This window comes from Triturus cristatus, chromosome 3_1, assembly GCF_964204655.1.
Source record: "Triturus cristatus chromosome 3_1, aTriCri1.1, whole genome shotgun sequence".
Lineage (NCBI taxonomy): Eukaryota > Metazoa > Chordata > Amphibia > Caudata > Salamandridae > Triturus > Triturus cristatus.
The window spans coordinates 761,639,923-761,662,724 of NC_140583.1; the positions used below are offsets into that span (position 1 = coordinate 761,639,923).

The 22,802-nt window shown below is 40.7% G+C and overlaps 1 protein-coding gene across 1 annotated transcript in view; it reads left to right on the plus strand.

Annotated features, from left to right (window-relative positions):
• Window positions 1-5,294: 5,294 nt before the first annotated feature.
• Window positions 5,295-22,802, plus strand: part of MRPL23 (mitochondrial ribosomal protein L23) — a 151,851-nt gene continuing 134,343 nt past the window's right edge. Inside the window, exon 1 of the mRNA XM_085644939.1 lies at window positions 5,295-5,434. Coding sequence (XP_085501065.1) covers window positions 5,418-5,434 — 17 coding nt within the window. The 5' untranslated portion in view covers window positions 5,295-5,417. The remainder of the gene's footprint in view (window positions 5,435-22,802) is intronic.

Sequence of the window (22,802 nt, forward strand, 5' to 3'; positions counted from 1 at the left end):
ACCACATAATTATATTATACTAAATCTAACACACACCTCACATAATACCACTCAGTGCCATATAATTACATATCACATATTTACACTCTACTCAATACAGCATTAATACAATCCACATAATATCACTCATATTAACACGCAAAATAATAACACTCTACTCAATACAATATAAATTCACTACAGATAACAACACTCAAAACAACATAATTAAACAACATAATTACACTCTACTAAATGCAACATACACTCCACATAATACCACTTACTAACACATAATTAAAAAAAAAAAAAAAATTATTGTCCTCATCTGCCACTCAGGTTTCAATGTGCAATATTGTAGGTTTACACACATTGTGCTGCCTCAGTTACTATAACTGGTTGGGGCAGTAATGGAATGGAAAAACTCACCCCTCAGCAACAATGTTTCAACCAGCAATGATCGCTAATATAAAACCAAACAGAAATTGCTAGAACCCAGCCAAGGTACTAATGATAGCACCAAGAGACAACTGTCCCTCAGAATGGGATTAATGGCTTAATCATTGGATCTGGGAGGAAAATAAATAAATAAATAAATAAATAAATAAATACCCCAGACACTCAATGGTCCCAATTCAGAAGATGCCAGAAGGATCTTATATCTGGGTTACTGGTTCTAGCCAGGTCCAACTTAGAGACCAGCAGAGTAGAAGCATACCAGTCATTGATAGAAGGAGATGAAGAGTCCTTCCACTTCTTGCATATCTCCCTCCTGGCAAGCAGTATGGCATAAAAAATAAGCTTTTTTGCCAAGGAAGGGACACCTTGATAGCAACCAAATATTACTGATGTAAGGTCCAAGGTGATGTTAACACCAACAGAAAGTGAAAGAGTCTTACTGATGGCTTCCCAAAATGGGGACAAATGCGGACACTCAAAGAACATGTGAATGTCAGAAGCAGCCACCAAACCACAATTCGCGCAAGCCACACTACTCCCCTCGGTAAATTTAGAGAGACGAAGGGGTGAATAATATGCTCGATGAATGGTGAAAAGATGGTTCCTGCGTAACCATGCAGGTTTGACAATGTCCCACATCAACGTACAAGACGAATTCCAAAGGTGTTGTAGATCGGGATTGGTGACATGCAAAGACCAAAGCTCCTCTGGCAATGTAAATATTCCATCCATTTCCTCCAGGATTAGATTATACCACAGTGAAATGTCCTTCTTGGCAGGCAGTTTATCTGCCAAAAGCGTTATAAGATAACTATACGCACCCAAGGGATATTTAATACCATGTGGAGGTTGAACAGAATATGCACGAGACCAACTCGATATTTGAAGATATTTAAGCCTAGAGAAGTTTGGGCCAATTTTAGTGCAAAGATATTCCCAAGGTAACAAATCCCCGTCAACAAATAGGTCACCCCACTCCTCTAGTCCCGCCTCTCTCATAGACATAGCTAGTGCATCCCCTAACCAAGTTGGGCTGTCGGGAAGATCCCACAACGGTGTCCTGCTTCCATAATACCCAACTTTAATGGCCTTAGACATCTGAGCCCATAATCTAGCCATACCCCATAAAATTTTCAGTTTAATTTTTTTGAAAAACTTGGGGTTTCCAAATTTAAAAAGAAACCCTGACTGACTTACCCCTTCTGCATCCAATAAGATAGAATAAATGGACCCCACTCCATAACCTGCTGGACTCTTTAATAGGATCCTGGCGTGAGAAAGCTGGAAAGCCCAGGCATAAGCCTGGAGATCAGGGGCAGCGAGCCCTCCTTTTTCCCTACGCCTCCTGATTTTTTTCCAGGAGATTCTTGGAAGATGTTTATTCCAAATAAAGGAACTAATGTCAGACTGCAATTTTCTGATAGAGGCGGGATCAAAATATAGAGGTATCGTATTAAACAAAAAAGAAACTTTGGGCAAAATAAACATTTTAACAAGGCTGACCCTACCCAGTAGGGAGAGCGGAAGATGGGCCCAGGTCTGGAGCAACTTACGACACTCTTTTGCAACTTTTGAGAAGTTAGTAATAGTGATCTGATCGAGGTCAGCTACAATATCCAAACCTAGATACCTCATCTGACTCCCCGGCCGGATTTCGGAATTGAAGGTACTATAGTCAATATTCCAGGTCATCATCTCGGTCTTTAAAGTATTAATTTCGGAGCCAGAGACCCTCCCGAACTCCGAAGCTAACTTAAATATTGCGGGAAGGGCCTCATGCGGTTCAGGGGTATATATAAGGATATCGTCAGCATAGAGGGCCACCTTTCTCTCCTAGCCCCCGTATGCAAATGCCTTGATGTTCACACTATCCCTCAAACTCTGGGCAAATGGTTCAGCATACAGATCGAACAGGATCGGGGAGAGAGGGCAGCCCTGTCTGGTACCCCACAAGATGTCAAATGGGTCAGATAAAATACCATTAATCAATACACGGGCACTAGGGTTCCGATAAAGAAGACCAATCGCCTGACGAAATCTACCCCCCAAGCCAAACTTTGCCAAGGCCTCCGACAGATACAGCCAATTGACTCTGTCGAAGGCCTTGGTGGCGTCCAGCGTGAGAACCGCCAAGGGCAAAGACTTCAAACATGCCAAATCTATTGATCCAATCAAATCAAAAGTCAGTTTAAAAAGCTGTCGTCCCTTAATAAATCCTTTCTGATCTGTGTGTAAAATAGTGGGAGCGACTAGAGCCAATCTCTTTGCAAGAATGGAGGCAAAGATCTTATAGTCCCCATTCAAAATAGAGATTGGTCTATAAGAACCGCAGGCTGTTGGGGACTTCCCTGGCTTCAAAATAACAGTTATAGATGCGTTATCCCATGACACGGGTGGTCGCACTCCATCCAGCAAGATCTGATTAAACAGTGTAACCAGGAAGGGGACAAGTTCCTGCTCCAAAGTTCTATATATTTCAGCAGGCAGGCCATCAGGCCCAGACGCCTTGCCTTTCTTGGCTTCCTGGATGGCTTTCCTTACCTCTTCTTCCGAGATTTTACTATCTAGCATTACTGACTGATCGGCGGAAAGACTTGGTAAATCTGTTTTCCTAAGCCAATCATTGATAGTAACAGTATCCAATTTCTTATCTTCATGGTAAATGGCTTGATAGTAATCTCTAAATGCTGCTCTAATATCTGCATCTGAAGAAAGAGGGACGTTATTGACATTGATCTGGTTGATGTTATTACAAACCTGATCAGTTTTTGCTTTCCATGCCAATAATTTACCAGCACTTTCTCCATACTGGAAATGTGCGATTTTACTGGCCTCCCATCTTTCCTGAAGCCACCGGTTAAGAATCGAGGTCAGTTGGCCCCTTAGAGTAAGTAGTTTAGCCCGCAAAGGTAATAAGACAACATCTGTAGAGGCTAAGTTGGCATCAATATCAGTCTGCGTTTTAGACAGAGTCGCCTCTACAGAGGCAATGGCCTCTCTGTATTCCCTCCTTCTATATGACACCTTGCCCGTAATAAGACCTCTCAAAAAGGCTTTAAGTGAGTGCCAGACCACACCGGGTCCTGCAGAGCCCACATTTACCTCTAAGAAGGACCTCACTTCAGTTTTTAAAAAGGTGACATCTTCAGGTTGAGAGAGTAAAGTTCGGTCAAAAGACCAAGTCCTTGCTACGGCAAGAGTAGGTACCGTAAGTTCCAGGAATACAGCAGAATGATCGGATAGATGTAACGGGAAATATCGAATGTCCTTAACAGCGTCGATTAAATTATGATTGATTAATATAAAATCTATCCTCGACTGATGATTATATTTATAATTTCTAAAAGAGACCCCCTGCTGCTGCCCGGCCCTTAATCTCCAAATGTCCACATATCCGTACTGTTTCATTACATTCAACAAAAAAGATCTTGATTTAGAAGGGACACGAGATCTACTGTTATGAGATTTGTCCAGGATCGGATCTAAAATGATGTTGAAATCACCAGCTAATATAACCGGTTCCGGGAAGGACAAAAGATGGGAAAAAATCACTTCCAAAGAAGTAGGATCGTCAAGGTAACACATAATTACATGCAACATAATTACAAGCTACTCAAAGCAACATAAATACACTACATATAAAACAAATCAGTGCCACATAATTACACTCCACATAATTACACTCTCCTCAATACAACACAAAATCACTCTGCATAATACAACTCAGTGCCACATAATGATATGCTCCAGAATTATACTGCACTCAATGCAAGATACACTCCAAATAATACCACTCACTGCCACATAATTACATACCACATAATTACACTCTACTAAATGCAACATACACCCCACATAATATCACTCAATAACACATAATTACATACCACATAATTACACTCAACTCAGTACAACATTAATACAATCCAGATATTATCACTCAGTGCCACGTAATAACACACCACAAATGTATATCTACACTCAATGCAATATACATACACTACACATAACAACACTCAGTACCACATAATTACACACCACATAATTTACACTATACTCAATGCAACATCAATACACTCCACATAATACCACTAAGTACCACATATAACACTTTTTATTAGAACTTTTCTACATAAAACACATCAGCAACAATACTCTACAACATAGCCAAAACTTCAAAATAAACACATAAGGCCCTAAAAGCGAGACCTATTGACTATGCCAATGCTTGTTATTTAAGTTATGTATTTGTAGGTATGTAGTGACACTCTGGAACAGCTGATTTGCAATATTTTTCTTTATTGACAATCTCGTACAGCTTCGGTGTGTAGGTGTGAGTGCAACCGCTGCCACACCGCATCTGATATACCAACATTCCTTAACATCAGAAAAGAACATCTAAACACTGTAATTCTACAATGACTACATCATTCATTCATTCTACCAACTTACCACATTACTAAAAGGTACATGAGGATGAAAAACCGAAAAAAAGTTGAATAATTTGTTTTTAGCCCCGCCCCCTTCCGCGCAATATCAGTTCCTATACTTTTTTGATGCACTTCGACCACTGCATGTACCTAACAGTCCAGATACATCGAAAATAAATTCTACATAGAGTATGCAAAGTACAGCTCTGAACATTATATTTGAGAACGGGGTCCCTCTGAGCAAGATTGCATTATTGTGCTCTCTGTAACGCATGACCTAATGGCAACATACTACGAATACCTGCAAATACTATCTAGACTCTTCTGTCACTTCCGCATTTCAGGTAAGGTGTTTCTTCCACGAAAGAGAATTATTTTTGTCCTTTGTTTATTTCCATGTCTTAGTCCTTTCTTTGTGTTCTCAACCGCCTGTCCTCTCTCTCTTTCCATGCGCGGTGGAGCGTTTCTCTTTGCTTACAGGTCACACGTTCCGAAGTGTTTCGGTGTCCACGTTGAAGAACCTCCAGACAGCAGTGGACATCGGAGGTCATGGCACGGCACGTTTTGTAAGTTCAAACAGACTCTGGAATAAAACAGTCCGTGGCAAGCTGTATACTGCTCGCGGTTGTATATGGTTAGCATGCTCTGCAAGCATAACGGAAGCGACCTGGGTAGAAGACTAGAATACGTAAAACTGTCGAATTTAATACGCACTTTTTACAATATTACAGCCAGCGGTCGGGATGGTAAATATTTATTCTGGGAACCCACAAGTAATACTCGGCAATGGCAGAAAAGGACTGAGACGCAATGAGCTATTCAGTGACGTGTGGCATACGTTACGCCTTATTTCCAGGGCTCAGATCCTAAAAAAATAGAAGTGGGGGAACTCACCAAGTTAGGCATAATTGGTGTGAGATCACAGAAAGTGACATCACAGCGTGACCTCACGTGGCATCACAACCCATGACCTCACAGGATGTGACATTCGATCTTGAGACCTCACAATTGTTTAGTAGGTCCATCATTAGTACATTTGAGCGCATTACAATATTTCTAAAATTAGATTTTGCATTGGGGTTCTGCCAAAAGAGTGATGCAACCCTGACGCAAAATCTGGGCCTCAACTTATAGGGTTAAGGCACCTGCAGCAGAGATCTTTATGTGCCAGCAAAATCTCGGGGAGTAGTATTAATGGTAAGATAACTATGGAGGATAACATATTTGCTGAAGAAATCTGTGTTTTGCCTGTTCCTAGTTTTGAATCAAAGTAGCATAGATGCTGTCCTGCAAAGCACATAACCGGTTTTAAGGTCTCGTCCAGGCAGTGCTTGCGCTGTCTCTTCGAGACATGTTGTTCTCAGCATATGGACGTTAACCTCCAACCATGTTTTTAATTGACTACTTTGACTGTCTTTTGGAAATTCTCTTTACCTTTGGTTAATGTCTTTAGTAGTACCTCCTTTTCTACTTTTGTAACCTCCCAGGAGGACTGCCCGTTACATGTGGCTTTACTCGGTTCATTTTGGTTTCTGAGCACTCTTTTCTTAATGACTTCTTCATGGAGTTGCAGGCACAACAGCTATGCACTTCCCTGACACGCCCCTCTTTGGGCTGCAGCTGCCTTCTCCGCCTCCACCATGCTTGTTATTATTTGCTAATATTTATTTCCTATTTGTTCTTTGGCGTGGATTACATTTGATTCTATCTTGTTCCCCCACCACCACCTCCTGCCCGTCAAGTATTTTGGACCGTTTTTGATTATATTATGCACATGGGCTGCACAGTTTATTTGGAATCCTGTTTTGTTGTTGCGCATAATATAACAAAAGTTCCAAAATCTGAAACTTACTTTTCAGCCCCTCCCACTTATCCTTGGTGGTGTTGTCCTCTACAGCAGGAACAACGCAACCACTATTCTGGAATGGGTGGGTAACGGCTAATTCTGCACCATGTTTCCTTTCACCGTTCGCCGTGCACATCGTCTAGCAGGTACGTGTTTTTCCCCCGGACAGAGTCAGTCCCTCACATATTAGCGCCACTATACAGAGTTTGCCAGTGAAGCGCTACTTCGTTTTCCTTCTTAGAACAACTTTGTTTTTGCCCGGTTCGGGAAGTGCACCATTCCTGGATGTACTGCAATACCTGATTGATGCGTACAGTGGAAAATGTTTAATGTGATCCTTATCAGCTCTTTTTCTTTGCCATGAGTTTAAATGCTTTACAACTTCCTGCTTACTTAATGTTCCATGCTCTTCTGCACATGCATTCAGATGGTAATACCCTTGCTTTGAAACACAAAGAAGAGTTTCAGCGCTGCAAAAATGAGGACGCATGCCGTCTGCTACCCTAACCCCACCTCGCCTACAGCATTTGATTTGTAAAAAAAGTTTTATTAGGCAGTGGTGGGGTAACAAGTGAAATGGGCGCTGTAACCACATTTTCTTCCCCGACCCCCAAATGTACATGTAACTTGTTAACAGAAAAAAAGACTCAAAGTCTTAAATCTACAAGCAAGAATGTTTTATTTGTATATGTTTGGTCCCAATGCATGTCTTTGGTCCACTTGCAATAAATCCAACCGATCTCGTGGATTTATGCTCACCACGGTGTAAGGGCCCCCTTCTCAATATAATGAACACCACCTCCCTCCTCTTGCCACACACCTCTCTCTCCACCCACCTCCCTACAGTTTTCAATTCTCCTGCTCTGCCGCTGGCAGCTGCTCCACACCCCTCTTTTCATCCTCTTATTCCCTCTTTTTCCGTCTGTCTCGCTCCTCCACAGTTGCTGAAAAACATTACTTCAACAAACGGCTTTTACCCTCTCTTTCCTCTCCTTTCTTTTATTTGTGACCCTGTGAAATGGATCCAGAAAAGAAAGAAACACTTTTACTGGAAATGGCATCCTTTTCTGCCATTTTTCCTATTCCAAAGTGCAGCCTAGGACAGAGAGGGGAAAAAAAAGGTTCAAAATATGAAGAATAAATAAAAAACAAAATAAAGCAAGATGGATTGGTTGCAAACTGGCCACATTGGGGTTAATTACACCCACACACATTAGCACAGCTTTAAAGAGTTTGCCAGTGAAACGCTACTTTTTTCCCCCCGTCTTTCTTTGAACAACATTGTTTTCCCCAGGTGGGGAAGTGCACCATTCCTGGAGGTATTGCAATACCTGGTTGATGGGTAGAGTGGAAAACGTTTATTGTGATCCTTAGCAGCTGTTTTCCTTATTTTACTTTATAAAATGTGAACCATGGCTCTGTGTACAGGGATGTGGTCTTTTTAAGCCATACTGCTTACGTTTTGTAAGGATATAAGCAATGGACATTGAAACGGTTTCCTTCCGGGCCCTGTCGTCGTGTCCTTAACTTTTCAGGCAAAAACACTCATTGATTATTAATTGTAAAAGCGTTAAGTTAACAACGTTGTTCCTGCTCACATTCTTAACTTAATCTTGCATTGCCTACTAGTGTTTGCTTTTTCCGTTATGTTGTTACTTTTTTTTCCATGCAGCATATTACTCTTGTCATCCCTCCCTTATAACCAATTTCTCATTTTCTCGTTCTCAGTGCCGGGAGGTCATACGAATGGGAATAGCGATATGCAAATATGATTACTCCACTGCAAATATAAACAACAAAAGTAAAAGACATTGTCATTTTCAACGCCAAAAGCTCTAACTTTCACAAATGCGAGACTGATTACATTGCAAATGCTTGTTATTGTATATAAATGGGTATGTGATTTACTGCTTTTAAGACGGAGCCTTTTGTTGCTTGCAGTTAATAAACTGTAATCCTTATAATATAGCCCAGTGAGGTATGAATGACAAGTGACTCATACATTTTATAACCCTCACTGTCTTATGTAACACATCCTTTATATTGTTATACAGACATTAATTATTGCCAATGTATAATCTGTACGTGTGATGTATAGCGCTCTTGATGCCCTCCATTGGATTGAGTAGTGCTAAAGTGCTATAAATAAACAAAACGTAATAGTGGTATTTAAATTATTTGTGTAAATCCTGGGGCGACCAACACATTTGACATTCTTACAGTGTATCAGGTGCGCAACACCCATTGGGCTCACTGGGCTTTACCCCCCCCCAACCCCCCCGTCGTGTGTGTCAGCCCGGCTGAGACAGCTATGCGGGCTGGTGACCCTCTTATTGCAGCCGCACCCGAGTACTTCACAGGTCTTTAAAAGACCATTTACTTGTTAATGAGGCTTTTGTTGTGTTCTCTCCCCTTCTTAGAGCCTTTCCGCCTATGGCTGGAAGAATTGGCCCCCCCTCCCCCGAAATCATTTTCAGCCCCCCATCCCCCGAAATTAGGCTCTAGTGGCCCGCAGTGTATGCATATCTTACAGTGTATGCATATGGGGAGAGGAGTTGGCCTTATGGCTAGGGCGGTCGACCTCGAATCTGGGGAACTGGGTTTGTGTCTCGGTAACTCACATGCCCATTTATATAAAATAACAAGCATTTGCAATGTAATCAGTCTCGCATTTGTGAAAGTTAGAGCTTTTGGCGTTGAAAATGACAACGTCTTTTACTTTTGTTTTTTATATTTGCAGTGGAGTAATCATATTTGCATATTGCTATTCCCATTCGTATGACCTCGCAGCACTGATTCTGGGCAAGTCACTAAATCTTCCTGTGCCTAACAAAAATGAATGTGTCCTCTTGTAACGCAACTGGTGCTATTTAAAGCACTATGATACCCGATTTAGGTCCAGTTTGCGCTATATAAAACTCTGTAAAATAATATAAAAACATCTCTTATATACAGGGACTGAACAAAGTCCAAATAATTCTCCCTTCAGTACTTGTGAAGTGATCAGATGTGAGCCTTTGTTCTCCCTCCATTGCATCTAGGTGTGAGGCTCCTGATAGCTCCCAGCCAGAGTACTCCAACAAAAAGAATCCTAATGGCCCCTTAACTCCGGCTTTTGTTATGGGCGAAGCTGGAAGCTGATAAGCCCCTTCCCCGCCTGCACATTGCTGCTTGGAAAAAAGCAGACAACGTGCAGGCGGTGCTGAAAGTGTACCGGTGTGAGAAAATTACACTGAGATGAGCTCTGCAAATTTCTGTGAATTCAGGAAATGTATGAAAGGAAGGTGGCACTCCGCTGAAAGTGTATACTTATTGGTATTACCGCTGAGCACTCCTTTTATTAATAAGTTATGTCAATTTGTTGAAAGTTGCCAGCTTTGCAACAGAGTAGCTGGCATTTACACTTTGAAAATAGTGGGTAGACCTCATCTACACTCGACTCCAGCCCTACTTATATCTGCAGATTAACCACCACAAATGAAATCGGCAACATGGAAAACAAGCATTTACAATGCAATGGTCTCGGCATTGTTAAAGTTAGAGCTATTGGCATTGCTCATGACATTCTTTTTGTTTATGTTTTTGTTTTTAAAACATTTAAAGAAACTGCATTGTTATTTACAATGTCAATAGCTTAATCACTCTCCAATGCGAGACCTATTGCATTTGCACCCACCCACAAACCCACCCACCCACCCACACACACACACACACAGTTACCCACACACAGACCCAACACGCATAGAGCCACCTACAAAAAAAGCCACCCACACACAGAGCCACACACACAGACCCTCCCCCTCACACACAGACCCTCCCCCACACACACAGACCCTCCCCCACACACACAGACCCTCCCCCACACACACAGAGCCACCCACAAACAGAGCCACCCACACACACACACAGCCACCCCCCACACACAAAGCCACCCCCACACACACAGAGCCACCCCTACACACACACAGCCCCCCACACACACACAGAGCCACCCCCACACACACAGAGCCACCCCCACACACACCGAGCCACCCCCACAGAGAGCCACCCCCACACACAGAGCCACACAGTAACCTCAAAATGTAACACATATTTACTTTTTTAAAGAAAGTGACTTCATTCGTTAAGATTAAATAAAAGACGTACAATGATACAAAGTCCATTGGCCAGAACTTCTGATTGCGAAGGATGGCAACGTAAAAGCAGGCCATTTGCGCCTGGAAATGTGCTCCTTTGTACGAAGTCTTCGTGTTTAGTGTGGGGACGTGTCAGTTCATAATGCCAGACCGCACCTTCTTTCATTGTTGCGCGAATACCCGAGCTATATATTACCGCCAGTAGAGTACTCTGTGGTTAGAGGCCACATAAGAAGACGAAAGTCAACATGTACATCTCGCACTAAATTCTCCTGCAGGGGGCGGCTGCCTAGCAACGGCTCTGTTCATCAATATGCAAGAGCCGCGCTGCTGCTGGGCGCCCGCTCCCCGCAGCAGCTCCACATCTCGCGCTAGAGGCCACATAAGAAGACGAAAGTCAACATGTACATCTCGCACTAAATTCTCCTGCAGGGGGCGGCTGCCTAGCAACGACTCTGTTCATCAATATGCAAGAGCCGCGCTGCCTGTGGCGCCGACTCGTCTCTGCTGATGCCGCTCTCCAGCAGAGCCCGGCCGGACCGGCCCCGCCTCGCTGTCAGCGATGATTGACACTTCAGGCTCCGTCTCCCTGCCGCGATGTCCTGCGGGCCGGGGCTGGAGAAGAAAAGAGGGCGGAGATAGCCTGCTGCCACTCCGTGGTGTCTGCAGAAGGGGAGGACGTGCCAGCCTGAGCAGCAGAGAGTACTGCTGGATCTGAAGAGCATTGTTAAAATGCGGCCAAGCCCATTAATGGGGGATTCGTGGTCGGACTGCATAGGAGAAAAGCGTGCAGGGGCACTTACTCGCAAATGGAAATACTGGGCACCGAGTGTGGGTGCAGGACAATGACACCGAAAGGGGTGAGGGAGGGGCACACCAAAGCGGTCCACACGAAATCTGGCCTAGGGCTGTAGTTCAGTGACCTCCATAGGTGGAGCGTACGGAAGTTACAGGTTTTCCACCGTTCCCAGTCCCCGCCGCGCACGAAATGGCCGAATCTTCGGATGGAAAAAAACAAAAACAAACACGCCCACCAGCGAAAAAAGGGCCGGGCTGCGATAATGAGAAAAGTTGCAAAAAACACACCCCCGAATCCGAAAAGGACGGGGCCTGTTCGGAGTGACGGACCTCTTCTCCAATGGCTGGCCAGCATTCAAGAGGCCAGCCAATGGAGAACAGGGGAGAAGAGAGGCGGGTTCAAGCCCCTCTTCTCCAAGTCATTATGTCTCGCGAGCGAGACTGCGCAAGCGCAGCCTTCGCTAGACGAGACCTAAAAAGGGATAGTAAAACAGTCTGGCATACTGTGGTATTGTGTCTTTCCTTTATCTCTATTATAGTGTTTAGAGTTACTTATGTCACTGCCTTATTGTTTGTCATTTGGAATATGTATGTGTAATATGGAATTCACTGATGCAGGAGCTTGGGTTTGAAAGGCTCGGAAGCGGTTGGAGGTTGACTGAGTTGGATGCCTTGGCTCTTGCACCAGTGGGTACTTTCATGGCACTTTGAATAAAAAAGAATAATTTTTCATATAAACCTCGGATTCCTCGCTTTATTACAATGGCGACGATTGGTTTTTTTATAATCTGTGCTGACCCACTGTGTTTTTTTTTAAAAAAATTTTTTTTTACAAAGAATCTCTGAAGTTACCTTTTACTACAATTTTGGAATATATTCGTTGATGTATTCTTCATGATTCTACCCTTTCTTCACGGCTACTTCCTCGTCTAAACTCAAGGTACTGTACTTTAAAATTGTTTGGCTGCTTGAAGGATCCGTTGCTTGCTTGTGACATTGCTCGCGCTTAAGTCTTGTAACACGCCTTGAGCTGTTCACGCAAGTGATCCTTGTGACGTCTCTCCCTGACGATTGTTGCCAAGTTACCTATGCGCTGACGTGTCAGACGTGCTTCTACGCAACTCACGTCACTGGCGGCCATCTTGGGAGGACGTGTTGCACGTTTTACGTCACGTGGAGGCCATATTGATATTGTTGGATTTTCTCTAACCAGCTTTGTATTTGGAAACGCTTTGATCCGTTACAACAAGGCTTACTGCAGCTTCTTCTGGATCATTTGAGTTCTTCGCGTTGCTTCACTTCAGTTGTGGAGTGTTTTTAATCTTATTTGCGGATCCAGTGATTCGCACACTTTAAGTACAGTCAGTGATTCGCTCACTTTCAAGAAGGTTGGAGATTTTTAGTACAATTCTAATGGTACCATATTGAGGTACATGTTTAATAAGTACATTTCTTTTTAAGATTTACAACAGTGATTTGCACACTTTAAAGATATTACTTGTGCATGTCCTGTATAATTAATTGTCTATACTTCTTCTACAGTGATATGCACACTTTATTCATGTATATATTTTAAAAGCAGTATTTAAGTGATATGTGTACTTTAGTCTGACAGATTAATACTTTATTCACTATACAGTGTGGTTAAAATATATATATATATATGTATATGTTTCTTTTTAATTTTCATGTTCTTAATTTTCATTTGAAATTTCCAGCTTTTCAAATCTTTAATCAGCCTGCCATATTTTTGCAGATTCCTGGCAAACCAAAATTGGCATGGAAGAAATGGTTTGAACCATTTGAAAATTACATAATAGCCATTGATGGCACACAATTTTCACCTGAAAGGTTGAAAGCAATTTTATTTAGTTTTCTAGGCACGGCAGCAATAGAAATATTCAAGAATCTCATTCCCATAGCACCACCCAGTAGTGGAGGAGATGGATGGAATGTTTATAAGGAAGCTGTAGCAAGACTAGAGAAACAATTCGAGGATGAACCTAATGTTTTTATTGAAAGACATTCTTTTCACAAAAGGAAACAACTTCCTGATGAAACCATCGAAGAATATGTTGCAGCTCTTAGAGTTTTGGCTGCGAACTGTGAGTATGGAGCAAATGTCGATTTCTTCATTAGAGATCAATTTGTGTTCAACTGTGAGTCAAAAAAGGTACAAGAAAGACCCCTTGCCTGTCGCAATCCCACATTAGGTGAAGGGTTAGATTTGGCTAAAGGAATTGAAAGGTCTATTTTATCCTCGAAGGTCATCACTGCTGAAGAATCTAGAAATGCTGCTTCCTCTTCTCCTGTTTGTGCCATACAATCTTTCAATAAGGGAAACGCCCAAAATAACAGACAGTAAGCTAAGTTGTTACAGATGCAGTGCCAAAACACACTTGGCGAATTGGTTTGACTGTCCTGCTGTAAAAAAAAAATGCATTAAATGTGGCAAAGTTGGTCAATTTTCATCGGTGTGCAAAGCACCAAAGAAAATTTCAAATTCTAGTGTTAATAATATTTCTAGTGTAGAGCATGACTTAGAAAATATACATCTTACTGTTTATGATGATTTGTTTGATGATTCTGTAAACAATATTTCCATTCCTTTTAAGGCTCCTTTGGGCACTGTATTAGTTGGTGACGTGGCTTTTCAAGCCATGGCAGATTCAGGTTCACCGATTACCACCCTATCCGATATTTTTTTTCAAAGAGGGGTGTTAAACTCAAGAAAACTGATGTTAACCTAAAGGCGTTTGGTAATTTTGATATTTCTATGTTAGGCTTCTTTGAAGATACCTTGGAATTTGAAGGACGCAGGGTGCTTACAAAAATTTATGTGGCTATTGATGGTAAAAACATAGTAGGATGGTTTGATTTGGGGAAATTGGGTGTGATTTTATGTCCAGGCTCAGATCGCCCTATTCAATTAAGAGATTTAGCTGTCAATAGTATTTCTATTGAAAAGTCTTCTTTGGAGATATCCTGAAGAAACACAGTGATATTTTTAAAGATGAAGTTGGGCAGGTAAAAGGTTATACACACAAAATCAAACTAAAACAAGCATTGGCATAGCCAATAGGTCTCGCTTTTGGGACCTTATAAATGTTTAGCCATGCAACCGTTGCATAACTAAATACTTATAAGGTCCCAAAAGCGAGACCTGTTGGCTATGCCAAGCGGTCGTGCGGCCGTGAAAGTGTTCGCGATCAAACATCAAAGCGGCCCTGCGGCCGCGAAAGTGAGAGTAATCGCGGTAAAGCGCGGCGCGCCCGCTCACATGCACTGTAGCTCTAGGCTGGCCTGGTAGCACTTTTTGGAGCCCTCTCAATAAGTCTCACCAGACCAGCGCATGCGCTGGGTTAGGCGAGACCTAAAAAGGAGCTGTGCCAATTCAACATAAAGTACGCATGGTTCCTCTAGGTATTCGGCAAAAATTAAAATCTTACCTAGATACTCTGTGTTCTGAGGGCATCATCGAATTCACTGATAGTTCTGAGTGGGTTTCTGCTATAGTTATTGCCCTTAAAAAAATCAAGATTTGAGATTGTGTGTGGACCTTAGGTCTCTTAATAAAAATATTGTGGTAGACACTTATCCCTTGCCCAGAATTCAAGAAATGTTGGCAGCTGTTAATGGTGCAAAGTTTTTCTCCATAATCGATCTTAAATCAGCGTACCATCAAGTGCTTCTTGATGAGTCTTCAAAATTTGGTCTTTACAGGTTTTTGAGAATGCCGTTTGGGTTGGCCTCAGCGGCCAGTGTTTTTCAAAAATTAATTGAGTCTGTTTCAGGGTTTGAGTGGTGTGCAGTCATTTCAGGATGACATTTTAATTTTTGCTTAAGTTTGTGAGCAACACAACAAGATTCTTGACAATGTTTTGAAAATTTTAGAAAGCAAGGGGATGACAGTGAGTAAAGACAAATGCAAGGTTCTTGTAGCGGAAATTAATTATTTGGGCCACAGTATCACTCCTGATGGCATTTTTCCCAAGGAAGATCTCATTAATACTTTGGAGAAAGCTAGCAGACCTCAAGATAAAGATTCTTTGCATTCTTTTCTGGGGTTGGGCGAGTATTATTCAAGATGTGTTAAGGGTTATGCTCTTGTGGTTGAGCCTCTCAGACAACTTTTAAAAAAAGGGTCTCCATTTACTTGGACAGATATTCATGATGAAGCCTTTGATAATGTTAAAAAACTTAAAGCTAAAGCACCTGGTCTCAATACTTTTGATCCTCAAGGAAGATCTTATGTTACTGTGGATGCCAGTGCTATTGGGCTAGGTGCTGTGTTTACACAGATTGTGGATGGCAAAGAAAGAGTCATTTCGTTCATTTCAAGAGGGATTCGAGGGGCTGAAAGGCATTATAGTACCTGTGTATGGGCAGTAGAAAAACGTAATTATTTTTTGTTGGGGCAACCTTTTGTTCTTGTTACTGATCACAAGCCTCTTGTTTACATGATGGATGGAGTCAGAAGCGGTAAAACTTCATCCAGGCTTGTAAGGCTTATTGCGAGATTGCAAGAGTTTGATTTTGAAATTCAGCACATTCCTGGAGGTAAAAAGTTTACTGCACACTGTTTATCTAGACTTCCTCCTGTGGAGGAGTGTGAAAATGAGATCATTGACCAGCATGAATGTGTTGTGGCATTGGTAGATGCCGTTGATTCGTGTAATTCTGCTATTTCTGAAAAAGAATGGAATGATTCTGTAGCAAAGTGTACACAAGAACTGGGTTACTAACATGGGAACTCATTATCTGATGTTTCTCATATGTGGTTTTTCTTAGGCTCTTTGATTATTCTTTTTTTCATATTTGTATTTGTACTTATACATGCACTGTTTGGTTTTTCTGTTTTGTTTTTTTTAGGCGGAGTGAGGGGGGCTAGAGGGAGCTATCCGCTGTTGCCTCTCAACTAGGCTGCCCAAACAACGGCAGCATGGAACAAGGGGGTGCTCTCCCCCAGGGGATCTGGGGGAAGTTCTAGGTTGGGGTGGGTTTGGAACAAGGGTTCACGGGTGGTAGGTAAGAATGTTAAAAATGACAACACAATAGTAATATTCATTGAAAATAATAAAAAAGAAAAGCTGTTATATTTGATTAGTTATTATTAGAATAGCTGATTTTTTAAAAATGATTAGACTTAGCTGCTTAGTATGGAATGTCGCTGGCCTCAACAGCAAGAATAAGAGACGATTAGTACAGGAAGAGCTTAAATTGTATAATCCCCATTTAGTTTTACTTACTGAGACACATATCTGTTACAAAGATAGGAATTTGTTAAGGTCATTAGGGTATGAGGTTGTCGCCTGTACAACTTTAAACGCCACTATTAGAGGGGTTGCCATCTTAAAGTTAAGACAATTGAAACTAAATATTATTAAACCTGCTGTAGACAAGAGGGGTCGATGGATAATCACTCAAGTTGACTTGGAAAGTTGTAAATATGTTATATGTTCTGTATACGGATCTAATATTGACGATCCTTATATTTTTGATTGGTTAAACATTGAATTATTGGAATGGGAGGGAGAACTCTTAATCGGGGGAGATTTTAACTGCATAATTGATTATGATATAGATACTACTAAACATAGGGGGTTTCAACGTATGCGGAAGACACGTGCGGCCATTTTGGAACTAGGTCGTTTACACAACCTAAAAGATGCTTGGTGAACTCTTTATCCCAAAATACCAGGTTTCACGTACTATTCTGCACCTCATAAACTATGCTCTCGCATAGATATGATCTGGGCTTCTGATAAGATTTTAGAATTTAGTACTATTGATATTTGCCCAAGACTCACCTCAGACCACAATCCCATTCTTTTTATTTTTAGTACAGTTTCAAGAAGGCAAGATATAAGACTATTCTCATTTCCTAGATATCTTCTCTCAGATTTAGAATTTATACTACAACTTAAAGAACATATTTCCGAATTTATGGATATAAATTTTCACTCTACTTCTCCAATCCATGTATGGGATGCTTGTAAGGCCAGTATAAGAGGATTTACCCAACAATTTATTTTTGCACAAAACTCAAAACTTCGCAAAGAGGATAAGACTATTACGTCCAAAATTCTGCTCTTAGAAAATCAGCTAGCAGACGCTCTTATACAAGGCTCATTAGATGCGGATAAACTAGGACTAGAGCTAATTAGTCTTTGATCTGCTACTAAAAATGTTCTTAGAGAACAAGCTAGTGCAAAATTACATAAATATAAAATCTCTCAATATGAGAGTGGCGATAAAATTGGTAAGATTTTGGCTTATAGAACTGCAGATGACAAAGCCAATACAATAATTAAATTCATTAAGGGACCTAATAATACTATTTATGATCAAACCCCGCAGATTATAGAACAATTTGTCAAGTACTATAGTCATTTATATACTCCAGAAAATAACCCTACATTACACAATATTCCAGCATACATCGGTAATAACGTGACCAACAATATAGTAATTGAACATAATAGGCAATTAGTGGAGAATGTTACCAATGCCGAAATCAGAATGGCTATTACTTCTCTCCCGTCTGGCAAAGCTGCAGGGGAAGATACACTTCCTATAGAACTTTATAAAATCTGTATTGATGAAATACTTCCCCTTTTTTTCTCAGTAATCAATTCGATTGGTCAAACAGGAAAGGTTCCAAATTCTTGGAACTCTGCTAAAATTGTTTTTTTTCTTAAAAAAAATAAGCCTGCTGAGGAATGCGGCTCTTATAGGCCTATTTCACTTATCAACGTAGACGCCAAAATATTCTCTAAAATTCTTGCACTTCGGTTGGCTCCTTATATGCCTAAGCTAGTTAATCCACAACAACATGGATTTATTACCGGCCGAGACACTACAGCCCATGCTAATATGGCAATTACTGCTTTCGACGTAGCAGCGGTTAATTCCACCCGACTCGGTATGATACTTTTGGATGCTGAAAAGGCATTTGATCGAGTCGGGTGGGATTACCTCTGGGCCGTAATGAGGGCCTACGGCTTTAAAGGCCAATATTTAAGATGGATACAAGCCCTATATGACTCCCCAACTGCTAAAATTAGCTATGCAGGCATGATCTCCCCAGGTTTTAAAATACTTAGGGGTACGAGGCAGGGATGTCCGCTTTCAACCCTGCTGTTCGCGCTCTCTATGGAACCGTTTATAAATTCATTACTAACTAAATCTCACATTACCCCACTCGAATTCGGCCCTAACTCTTTGAAAATCACTGCTTATGCCGATGATATTACCATATACTCCACTGATGTAGAAAAAGCTCTCTCAACGATAATTGAAGAATCTAACACTTTTGGATCAATTTCAGGATACAAACTAAATCTAAGTAAAACACAGGTAATATTAAACTACAAACCACTGACTTTTGTCCAAGGTACTTGTCGGGTGGCGGCGTATCTAGGTGTTAAAATATCAGCCAAAGTAAGTGACATAAATACTCTTAATTATGATGTTTTATTCAAAGAAACAGCTGGCCTACTTAAAAAATGGCACAAAATACCTTTACGTTTTATAGGCCGGATTAACTTAATCAAAATGAAGATTTTGCCCAAATTTCTGTATTTATTTAGGTCTATACCCTTACGCGTTAACAACTCCTTTTTTAAGAAACTAGATGGGATTCTAAGTAGTTATATCTCGGGGTACAAGAAAGCTAGAAGATCGCTTGCCCTGCTTAAATTACCAACTAACAAAGGCGGTTTAAACTTCCCTGACTTCAAATTATATTTTCTGGCAACCTTTCTTGGCCGTCTCCGTAGTTTATCTAACCCTAATAGTCAATACTATTACCACCAATTTATGCTGGGCACTGACTCTAAGAGTAAATGACCCTAATTATTTCAAAAGGGTCAAGTACAAGACTGCGAGAGAGACAGTTGCAGTTTGGAAATCTTTATTAACTACATGTAAGACTTCTTTTTTCATTCAAAGCTTTCTTTGTGTGGTAACCCTGGGCTACCAGGAATATTTAATGACGGACTTGGGATCGTCTGGGCCAATCTGGGAATTAACTCTTTGGGGGACCTTTATGGCAACCAGGCATTTTTAAATTTTACAACGCTTAAACTTCTCTTTAATTTAACTGAGGCTATGCGATTCAAATATATGCAAATTAGAGATTATCTGGTTTGCAAGATGAAAATCAACCAAATTTCGGACTCAGATTTATGGACGTGCTCCTATTCGGAAAATCAGAAATCACTAATTAGCAGGGGTTATAAATGTTTGAATAATTTCAAAGAGGATAACTGTCCAAAAATTGCTTTGAAATGGACATCTAGACTAGGGATTAATATCACCTCTACCAAAATCTCTGCGTCACTCTGTAATATTAATAAAGTGGTACAATCTTCGAGCCTGAGGATTCAGTTATACAAAACTATCTGTTTTTTATACTATACCCCGCTTAGAATTTCCAACTGGTCTCAAAACTCTTCATCAAGTTTACGCTCTAAGTGCCCCAAATGCGACCTTGTAGCGGCCGATATTACTCATATATTTTTTTCATGTCCAGCCTTGTCTGAGTTTTGGTCCGGATTTAAAAATATCTTATCGCAAAAACGAATTGTCTTTGGTTCTCTTTTGCCATTGTCTGTACTATTAGACATACAATCTGAGAATTGCTTACATAAAGATTTATTAACTATATTATTTTCTTGTGCTCGATTGACAATTGCTAGGGCTTGGATCTCCCAGAAACCTCCACATATTCTGGAATGGTGGTTCTTGATTAATGAAATTTACACTATGGAGCGTGCTATTGCCAAAATGAGGGGATTGAAATCAATGAAACAATTTGATAACATTTGGGGAACTTTTCTTTAAATTTTTTGTTTACCTATTTGAATGCCCTACTCGATATCAAATGTATATGTTACTATTATCAGCTAATCTTTGGTTTTTGATTTACTTGTGTTAATAAAAATACTTTAAAAAAAAAAAAAAAAAAAAAAAGATTCTGTAGCATGTGGATACCATTTTGTCCAAAGTCAAGCATTTTGTTATCAATGGGTGGCCGCCATGTAAAAATTTAGAGATTCCTCTCAGAAGCTTTGCTCAGGTTGCCGATGAATTTAGCATCGAAAATGGCATTTTGTTGAGGCAGGATTTGTTTGTGCCACCGGCTGTCAGGAATAGACTTATCAAGTTAGCTCATTCGGGACATCCTGGAGTGTCTGGTACTAAGACATTGCTCAAGGTTCACTATTGGTGGCCGGGCATGGAGGCATGTGTTGAGAGATTGGTGGATACTTGCTCTGTATGTGTCAAATCTGACAAACATTGGAAAGTATCTACTCGGCCCTTATCAGTTCAAGAAGATCCTGCTGGGCCGTGGGAGAAAGTTTCTATAGATTTTTCTGGTCCGTATGAGTGTTTAGGCAGGGAGAAGAGATTTTTAATTGTTGTCATTGACAATTTTTCAAAGTGGATGTATTACACTTTTGTAGAACATCCAGTTACTGATGAAGTTATTGTATTCTTGGAGCATATCTTCAGAATTGAAGGTGCGCCTGTTACCCTTTTGTCTGACAATGGTGTGCAATTCATTTCCACTAAGATTAAATTGTTTTTGAATAAATTTGGTGTGCATTCTGAGAGAGCGCCACTATATTGTCCCCGCGCCAATGGTCAAGTCGAGAGGGCCAACAGGTTTTTAAAAGAAGGGATCCAAGCTGCTTTGGAGAGCAATCTTGATGTTTTTGACTTTTTAATGGAAAAGGTTTGGAGTTACCACATAACCCCGAATGCATGTACTGGTGTATCTCCATACTTGTTAATGAGAGGTAGACAGGCCAAATCCTTGTTGACACCTCTGTTTAAAAAGAAACTGGAGGGGAAACTTATGAATTCTCCATTGCCAAAGGAATATAACAGATTCTCGCATTTCTGGTAAAAATTATCATGATTTGTGTCATAAAACAAAGAGTAAAAGTGTAGAAATTGGGAACTGGGTACGTATTAATAAACCAACATTGAATCGTAAGGGTTCATCCAAATTCACTCTTCCCCTCAAAGTTGAAAGAGTGACTGATACTGCTGTTCTATTAAAGGACAAGGGCTGGTGGAGCAAAAGCTCTGTTGTGGTTCTTAAACCGGGGCAAGAATGTTTTTGGGGAAAAATGAAGATGGTGATGTGTGGTTTGATGATGAGATTGGCACCTATAATTCCTCAAGATCACATGAGTATTGAAGAATTCAATATACCTGGTGCATGTTAGGCTGAATCTAACGTGTCTGAATTCAATGTACAAGAAAGTGTGGATTCCTCGATTGAAGAAAATTCTGTGTTACAAAAGAGGAATTCTAGGATGCCTAAGAAATTTGATGATTATATTTTGGAATAATTGTTTTATTTGGTTTTGTTAAAAGGATACATGTGGTATTGTGTCTTTTCTTTATCTCTATTATAGAGTTTAGAGTTACTTATGTCACTACCTTATGGTTTGTCATTTGGAATATGTATGTGTAATATTGAATTCACTGATGTAGGAGCTTGGGTTTGAAAGGCTCAGAAGCGGTTGGAGGTTGACTGAGTTGGATGCCTTGGCTCTTGCACCAGTGGGTCCTTTCATGGCACTTTGAATAAAGAAGAATACGTTTTTATATAAACCTCGGATTCCTCGCTTTATTACACATACTTAAATCGTGACAAACTGGATTGTAAAATTGGTTAGGCTCACGTTTCAGTTGCAGTGCATAAAGCTGATAAGTTGGTTAATGAACTTGCTGGAAAGATATGTTCAGAGGTGTGGGTTTTTACGCCTGGACATTAACATGTGTACTGTAGAGGGTTGTCTTCAATGTGCAGGTCACGTATTTCTATTTTATGTGAGATAGCTCAGTGGGTTAATGCTTTTGTTTGAAAAATCCTTATTCAACCTGAAGGTTGACGTTAACATCAGGTTAAATAACTCATTATGCGCCGACAGTAAACATCTTAAAGTAATCTGCAAGGCACAAGTTAAAATCCTTGTAGGGTTTAACTCCATCTTTTGCCATTTAAAGTTGATAAAAATGGATTTGGTTTGGTAGTAATAAGTTTTTTAAAAAAAACAGTTTGTATGTGGGGGTTATGAGTGTAATTGCAGCCAGAGACTCACATATCTGGCACTGCTACAAAGAATACATTCT